General features: G+C 46.4%; 1 protein-coding gene across 5 annotated transcripts in view; it reads right to left on the bottom strand.

The window, feature by feature from the left end:
• Positions 1 to 2,500: 2,500 nt before the first annotated feature.
• The window catches only part of FLI1 (Fli-1 proto-oncogene, ETS transcription factor), a 104,112-nt gene continuing 97,817 nt past the window's right edge, over positions 2,501 to 8,795 (bottom strand). For all 5 annotated transcript variants that reach the window (XM_027699365.1, XM_027699364.1, XM_027699366.1 and 2 more), the window contains 3 exons: positions 7,669 to 7,731; positions 5,937 to 5,984; positions 2,501 to 4,963 (listed from right to left, as the gene is read on the bottom strand). In XM_027699365.1, coding sequence (XP_027555166.1) covers positions 4,434 to 4,963; positions 5,937 to 5,984; positions 7,669 to 7,731 — 641 coding nt within the window. In that variant the 3' untranslated portion in view covers positions 2,501 to 4,433. The remainder of the gene's footprint in view (positions 4,964 to 5,936; positions 5,985 to 7,668; positions 7,732 to 8,795) is intronic.

Genomic DNA, 8,795 nt, shown 5'->3' with positions numbered 1-8,795 from the left:
TAGAATAGAATAGAATAGAATAGAATAGAATAGAATAGAATAGAATAGAATAGAATAGGACAGGACAGGACAGGGCAGAACAGAATAGAATAAAATAGAATAGAATGGATGGGACTGATCTCAGGTGCCTGACTTCAGAAGGATTTATCATCTCCTACTTTAAGCATCTACCAAATGCTTAAGCTGGAGCTCCATCCTCCAGACTCTCAGCAGTGGGGATAAAACCTTCTTCAAAATACAGTTCAAAGCAGGTTCTGAACCTGCTGGCTGTAATGAAGCAGTAGGAGAACCCTCTTGTTCTCCCTTTTCTGATGCACACACTGAGGCAGGTACATCTCAAATAAAGGGAACCAGCACCCAGATCCCAGTTGAGGGAGTTGCAGCTCTGGGTCTGTAAAGCCATCACTGATTCTACCTGATGTACAAGCTGCAATATCTATTTATAGAATTTGGGATGCCAAGGTAATTGCAGTTTGGCAGGTTTAAGCTCGATCCCATTCAGTGCTTGGGCTTGGGGATACGACAGAGATCCTGGGGAATATCAGATCACTGGGAATTAACAGCCAAATCACCCCTGATTGCAGTGGGAGCTGGGTTTCCTGGTGAGGTCTGAATCCTGAACTTCGATGCAGAGAAGATTTTCTGCTGTCCCTGGTGACTCACAGCTCAGAACCACGTGATCCCAACCATCTGTTTGCTAAACTTTCTGATTTAAGCTTGAAATACTTGAACTCCTTCTGCCTTGTCCCTCTGGGAAGAGCAAAAAGTAGCTTTAGTGCTGCCCAGTTCCTTGTTTGTTTGCTCTCAGTGTGCCCCAGAAACTTGGGATGGGAGGGGAGATCCCCCAGTTATCACCTCTAGAACCTCCAACCTGGCAAAGTCAGGCTGGTTTGGGGGCTACAAATGGCCTATTCCAGTCTCTGGGTTATTATTTGTTCTTGAGGAATGGAAACTATCAAGATCTTATGGAAATGCTGTGAAAGGTGCCTGGGAAGTGCCCCAGTGGTCTGAGGTTGTTGGCACTGGGGTGTGAGATGTCTGTGGGAACACAGCCTGCAGTGGGAGGCAGAATCTGTCTGAAGCTAAATATTAGCAAATAGTAACAAATATTAATATCTAAAGCTAAGTATTAGCAAATACTAGCAAAGATTAATATCAGACAGTACCCTGGAGAGAAGGTGAAGGAGACAGAGAGGACACAAGCTGTGATGCTGCTGATCCCCTTCACTCTCAGTCTGGGCTCCTTTAAGATATTGGGAGCCAGAAACAGATGCTTCTTATATTGTTTGTTATTTTCAAGCATCTTTTTTCTTTCACCAAAGTTCCCACTGGCCAAATTTTGCTATCAAAGCCATCTTTGCACTCTGATGACCTCCAGACTCTGCCTTTAGACATTTTTGTGCAATCTCATCTCCTGATTTTCCTATTACTGGCAGGAGGGCGGGCACAGGCATTAAAATAAAACACTGGTGATGCGCAGCCAGAATTAATCTTGATGGTGCAGAAGTGAAAAACAATGGAGATAAGCACCAAACCACTCACTCTTATGACTCAGTTGAGCAACGGGGCTCGAGTGCAGCGAGGGAGCAGCTCTGTGCTGGTTGGAGTTGATGTTTTTCAGAGCTGATCACGTCACTGCACGGGGGCTCAGCAACAAAGGGCTGCTGGAGGAAGGAAATGCTGAGCTCGTGCAGCCCCGGGTTCCTGAGGCTTTATCAAATCTGCAGCGAGATCCTGATATCTCTCAGGCCCACCGTGTGTCTGCAGGGCTGCAGGAAGTGCCTGGGCCTGACCTTTATCCACAACCAGAAGATTCCTTGGCAGTGCTTGTTTTTGCAGCCTCCAGCTCAGGAATGCTTTGGCTTTCCCTGGGGCTTGGGGAGAGGTGGGAAGCACGAGCAGGCAGCAGGATGGGCACACACAGACGTTCCTGTCGGAGCCTGGAGCACCCAGGAGCCACCAGCCAGCAGTGGGAGCACGTCCTGGCACCGGGATCCCACCCTGGGACACGGGAACAGGGGCTGCTCCTGCTCTGCCACATCCTCCTGCCAAACACTGCCCTGAGCCTGGGCTGCTCTTCCACCTTCTCTCTCCATGGACAAAAACTGGAGCCTGGGTTTTAGGCACCTCAATAACTAAATTAGGTCCATTCAACACTGACTCCACAGACACAGGTTTTCTGGAATAAGTGGTCAACACTTATACTATAAATACTGCAAGTAATACTATAATAATATACAACTAATACTATAAATACACTTTTTAGTGATAAGGATTGATTGCCACTGCTGTGCAGCTGCTTTGTTTTCCTTTTTAGCTAAATTCAGTATCAAGTTCATGAGTCATCTGCAGGTATCAGAGGGGAGGGAGAGAGTGGGACAATGTGATGCCTTAGAGAAGAAAACCACCATTTATTTTGTCACATTTTTTTTTACATCATCTTCTTCATACAACTGTTTCATTGTAACATTAATACATTTTTTAAAAAAACCCACCAAGATAGCTTGCAAAATTATATATATTTTAATATCCAAAAAAGTACATTGCATATATATAGTAGCAAAAGCCCCATTTCCATGGGTAATTTCTTCAAATACTTCAATTTTGCGATTATTGCAGTAATGTTACTTATCAACACCCCGAGAGCACTAAGACCTAAAGGGATTAGCTTGATCTTCTTTTTCCACTTTGTTAAATAATGGCATCAGTGCTTCTGTGTAAAGTTGTGAGCAGACTCCAGAGCTCTGAGTTCAGACTCTCCTGCAATCGGATGCACATGGACCAGACCTTGCCCCCACACAGAGCCCCAGAGGTTGTGTCTAGACTAGATTAGATAGTTGTGATCCTGTTAATTGGTTGCCAGTTAATACAAGTCATTTAATGGGTTCTACATGTAAATCTCACCCCCCCAGACATCTGTTCTAAAACCCAAATATTTGTGGTTCACCCTCTGTTTATGGCACCAAACCATCAAATTAACATGTGCAAAACTGGAGATGGCTGACAATTTGGGAATGTTTCAAATTTCAAGGAAAAGCCCCTACAGGAGGCATCAAAAAGGAGGTGGTTGATAATTTTATCGATGAAGTGGTTAAGATCTTCCCAAAGTTAAAGATTTTGGTGAAAAATGATCACAAAATATTTAAATAGTCACTTTAAATCTTGTGCATGTTTTCAATCAGCTTCAATGCAAACATGTGAGCGAAGTGGAGTTAATTTGCAGACAACTACAACAGATTAATATGAGAAAATACTCTACTCTAGACAAACCCGGGGCGATCTGGAAGGTATCTGGCAACTTTGGGGTCAATTATGGATCCAATTGCAGGACCAAGGCTGTCTCCAACAGATACATTACTCATGTCTTATTTTTTATTTCTTTTTTTTTTAGCAAAAAGTACAAAGCTACAGCCCAAATGTACAGATTGAAAAGATGTACAAATTACATTAAAAAAAATAAAACAAAAACAGACCGAGCTGGTAGTAAAAAAAAAAAACAAACCTGCATTTGTGACCGAGGTCAACTCGTTTTATTTACTCTTTCTTTTTTAAAACTGTGAGATATAGGGAAAAATAACTCTGCATAATTTATACAGTAATTTGCCTTGATTTGTTGACCCTTTGGACGACGGTCTGACAAACGCACAGCGTTCGCGAATCGCTACATCGAGGGGCCCCTCGGGCTCTGGCACCGCCCGGGGACCCGCTGTCATTTATTTCACTTCATTTTGCTTTCAAGGAATGTCTGTGCTCGACACCACGTCACGTTTTTGTCCTGGTTTCTGATGTTTCTGGAGTTAAGACACATTCTAATGGAGTTGTACACTCTAGAAAAGTTCCTTCAATGCCCTTTACTTCTTAAAATATACATGTACATATATATATATGAATATATATATATATTTAATTTCCAGTTGGGTGAAAAAAAAATCCTCATCTGCCTTTAAAGCTAAGATTCCAGTTGTGGTCCCCTGCAGCCCAGTGTCCTCCACTTAACAGTCAAATTGCCTACGTGCTCCACAGTGAGAGAAAACCCCAGGTAGTCATCCTTTCCTACGACCCACTGGTGGATCTATGTCTCGTCAAATGCCTTTGAATCCTTGAAAATTTCTCTAAGAATCATTCCAGGTAACGGTGAACAATCTTCATCGTCACTTCCTACAGAGGACACAAGCATCAAACCCCAAGGAAATGCAGAGTACTGGCCCACAGAAGCGTCTCTCCATCTCTCCATCTCTCTCTCAGTTCAAGACACAAGAGGCAAAGTTACAAAAGTAAAAGGTTTGGTCCAGGAATAACCAATATCCAGTTTTAATTCTTCCCCAGAAAGGCCACAATTATCCATTGAGGGTCCCCCAAAAAAACCATAAAAATCCCAGAAGTAAAGAAAAAGTCCAACCAGACTCGTGAAGGCCCCGTGGAGCTGAGAGCACTCAGTAATAGCTGCCCAGGTGAGGCGTGACGTGGGCGTTGGGGTGGCGGGGCACGTTGGGGTTCGGGTAAATGCTTCCTGCAGGGGAGGTCCAATAGGGTGAGGCCGCTCCAAAGAAACTGGATGACGTGACGGGCATGGAAGAAGGGTGTGGGGGCACAAAGTTCACCTTCTGCTGGTGGGCGTGGTACGACGGCATGTAGGAGAGATCCGACGGGTACTTGTACATGGAGGACTCGGTGGGGTGAGGCTGCAGGGCCTGGGCGATGCCGTGAAAGTCAAATTTGTAGGCATACCTCTTGCCGTGCACCTTGGTCATAATGTTCTTGTCGTAGTAGTATCGCAGGGCCCGGCTCAGCTTGTCGTAGTTCATGTTGGGTTTGCTCTTGCGCTCGCCCCAGCGCCGCGCCACCTCATCAGGGTCCGTCATCTTGAACTCCCCATTGGTGCCCTCCCACGTGATGCAGCTGGCGTTGGAACTGTCCGACAGCAGCTCCAGGAGGAACTGCCACAGCTGGATCTGCCCGCTCCCTGTGACACAGCCAGGGGAGAGGAAATGAGCCGCTGCTTCCTGCCCCCGGCACGGACAAAGGCAGGAAACAGAAGGACTATCTCGACCTTTGCTGGGAACGGCTCCTCCAGCCCTGGAAGGGCTTGCGTAGCAATGGATAAACTGTTCCCAGCAAACAAGTTAGTCAACCCTTTGTTCTGCTCCCGGGTTTGAGGTCAGATTAGATTTCATAATGGGCGCCTTTGGCCTTAAAATCTTCGGGCTGCTCATAAACAGGGTTTTTCCCGAGCAGGCTGCGCTGCAGAGCTTTTCACTGACAGGTTAACAGGGATAGTTCAGCTCTGCACTGCTCACTGTTTGCCATGGATATTGTTTGGGATACCTCCAGTTTCCTTTCCAGTTGGTGACCTGAGTTACATGAGATTATTTCTGCCCTAGAGTAGAGGTCCCCTGGTTTTTCTTGCTGTGGTTATACAAGTTAAGAGCGTTTTGAGGATGTTTTCTTACAAACATTCCGTGTGTTTCAGTTTGGTCAGTTCAAACAAGATTTACTCCAGGTCTCATTCCCCAAACTCAAGGATTATTTCCTGCAGATAACATGCTAGGGACAGTTATTATACAGGGAATTTCAGAGGTATTTTGTGCCTTCATTCATTTCATCCACAGCAGACAGTAAAACATTAACCTGGACTGCAAATCTGAGAGACCAGCACTTAAGTCCCCCATAAAACTCTATTTAAGGAATGCTTGGTTTGGGTAAGAACATTCAGGATGGTGATTTTGTCCTGACAAAGATGATGTTGCACCACTTCCCTCCCTTTTCTGTAAGGGTTTTTGCAAAAACCCTTGTGTGGGCACAGTTACTGAGCTCAGTGGCTCTCACAGCTCACCCCAACTAGAGGGACAGCAGCTGCTCATCCATCCTGGAGCAGCAGGTCGGCAGGAAATCTACCCCATTTGATGATGAGGGTCTGAAAGGTAAAATGAACTCACCTGGATTGGCAAGACGGCTGCTGGTGGGGCCCAGGACTTGATAGGGATCTAAAAAAACACCCAGCAAACTTACTTTAAAAAACGTTTCACCAAAAAGAAACAACAGTTCATTATGTTTATTCCAGAAACCAAATTTTCATTTTCTTTCTTGACTCTTTCTACCCCTTCTCCCAGGGCCTGGAACAGACCCCATGTGCTCCTTCTTTCTTTCTTTCTTACCAAACAACCACCAACTATTTCTGGAATCCAAAATGGCACAGTGTTTGTGGCACTGGTCTCAGCCTGTTTTCCCAGCCTGTAATCCCTTTGGACATACCCTACACTGATGTGTCAGCTAGAAAACAAGAAACATGGAAAAAATCACTGTGGGATAGTAGAAAACAACAAATCAGGGTTAAATATATTTCTCCTAATAAAAAGAGCTGGACAGCAGATGAGATTCTCAGATTCACTTGTTAGCAGCTGAGCTTGCTGCCCTCTGAGGTCCATGGAACATTCCCCCAACTCTCCCTTTCTGAAGCAAACAGAGCATTAGACAAATGAGAGTACCAGGAGTTTGTCCCTGGCTCCAGCGAGGCTGAGTGTTTCTTGAAAACCCCACAAAGTATTTATTAGGAGTAAATTCCTTCCCTTTTCGTGGGGCCTCCTCAGCCCTAATCTCTGCACTTCTCCTTTGCCTGTCTCTGGTTTTGGTGATTTGGACCTGTAGTGTTTGCTGGTGGATTGAATCGATGCCAAAAGCACCAATCCCCTGAAATAAAGCAGGGGGATGGAAAGCAGCTGTGCAGGGCAGGGGGTGCTGAGCCTTTCAAAGGCCCCTGGGGGAGCAGCAGGAGCTCCAGTGCTCCCTGCCCAGCGGGGTCTGTGGGTTGGGGTGGTTTGGGATGGAGGAAACCACGGTGGGTCTGTCTGGAGACACTTCCATGGGCTGTGCCCGAGGTGAGGAGGGGACAGGCTGGCGCAGCCCCACACCTGCTCCACAGCCTTGGGATGAGCCAGAGGGGATGAGCCAAGGCGAGGAGCCACAGTGGGACTGAGGTGGCACAAGGATGTTCCTTTGGCAGCAGAAGGACAGAGCAGCAAACCAGAAACCCTTTGGAACAGTCATTGGCCCTGTGGAGTCACTGCCTTGAGACCTCCCTGGGAGGCTCTGCCAGCTTGGCACAGAGTCAGAATATTGGAAGGGACCCACAAGGACCATCCAGTCCAACCCTCAGCCCTGCACAGGCCCAGCCCCAAGAGTCACCCCCTGTGCCCCAGAGGATCATCCAAACCCTCCTGGAGCTCTGGCAGCCTTGGGGCTGTGCCCACTGCCCTGGGGAGCCTGGGCAGTGCCCAACCAGCCTCTGGGGGAAGAACCTTTGTCTGAGATCCAACCTGAGCCTGCCCTGACACAGCTCCAGCCATTCCCTGGCTGCTGTCCCTGGTCCCCCCAGAGCAGAGCTCAGTCCCTGCCCCTCCTCTGCCCCTGCCCAGGCATTGGAACTGCAGTGAGGTCTCCCCTCAGTCTCCTCTGCTCCAGCTGAACACACCAAGTGCCCTCAGTGTCCTCACACGGCTCCAAATCCAGGCCCTTTCCCACCTTCATTGCCTCCTTTGGACACTCTCTTGGAGCTTTAGATCTTTCTTATATTTTAGTGTCTAAAACCACAGCTGGTTCTGCCTCTGACACATTTATCCCCCCAATGTGGGACCTCTCCAGGTGCTCCAGAGGGACAAATCCAACACTCACCTGGCTGGGGCCGCTGCTGCTCCGTCGTCTTGTTCACATTTTGTGTCCCTGCGACAGGAGGGCCTGGGGAGACAGAGAAAGAGCTTGTTTGTACCAGGACAGAAGGGGAGGAATGGACAGAGGACAGGGAAGTACAAGACACATCAAACAGGAATAACACTGGCTGGGAGGGAAAAGTTTCCTAAGCCTAAGGGCTGATATTTTTGAAATTGCACTATAAAGTTTAGAGATTTCACTAGAAATTAAAAAATTCACTGGAAAGTGAAAATATGCAGATGAGGCAAGAAAAATATTATTATGATAGATATATTTATATATATATATAAATTATTATTATTATTGATGTTTATTAATATCCTAAAGATGCAGCGAGACAAGGAAAATACTATGTAGATACTTTATTAACTTTCTGTCTGTCATTGCAACTTAACTTTCATTCTTTTAACTTCCATTCTCTACTTTGCACCCATGTTGTGAGCAGAAAATTGGATTTTTTGAAATGTGGTAACATGGGGCCTGTACAGAGGATTTGCTCCCAGTTCCTTAAATCAAATCCTGCAAATATTAGAGGTTCCTGCTCTCACCTTTAATACATGATTCAGTGATAAAAATAGTGGGGTCTGTTTCTATTTCTCTCCATAGCATAATTCCAGCTCTTATCTTACTGACTGTCTCAGAATTTTCCACCTTTCTGATGCTCCCAACACAAGCCATCCATGCCCATCTTCTCCCACAGCCTCGTTTTGATCTTCCCTTGCAAAATTTGTGATATCCATTGGGACAATTTACTTTTGGAGAGGCCAGAACTCACATTACTGCCCCATCCTGCTCTCCTGAATGCAGAGGAGGGACCTACTGACAAAAGACAACAGGCACAGAGGGCTGAAATCACCTTTTCCTAGAAAAACCTTGCAAGAATCTGGCTTGGGATCATGGTCCCAGCTGGCTTGGAATCCTGTAGGTCTGTATTTCTGTCTCTCTCATATCCCCTGTGCTCCCCTGGGCCCCTCACAAAGGCAAGGGAATGTAAATAGGGGTGGAAATAGAGTTGGAGCTGTTTGGGAAGTTCTTGAGCCTGATCTTGAAGTCCAGTCATGGCACCCAATGGAATTTGGAGCGTGACTCAT

Source organism: Neopelma chrysocephalum, unplaced genomic scaffold (genome assembly GCF_003984885.1).
Source record: "Neopelma chrysocephalum unplaced genomic scaffold, ASM398488v2 Primary Assembly neopelma1_138, whole genome shotgun sequence".
Lineage (NCBI taxonomy): Eukaryota > Metazoa > Chordata > Aves > Passeriformes > Pipridae > Neopelma > Neopelma chrysocephalum.
This window is presented reverse-complemented; position numbering and strand designations above follow the sequence as displayed.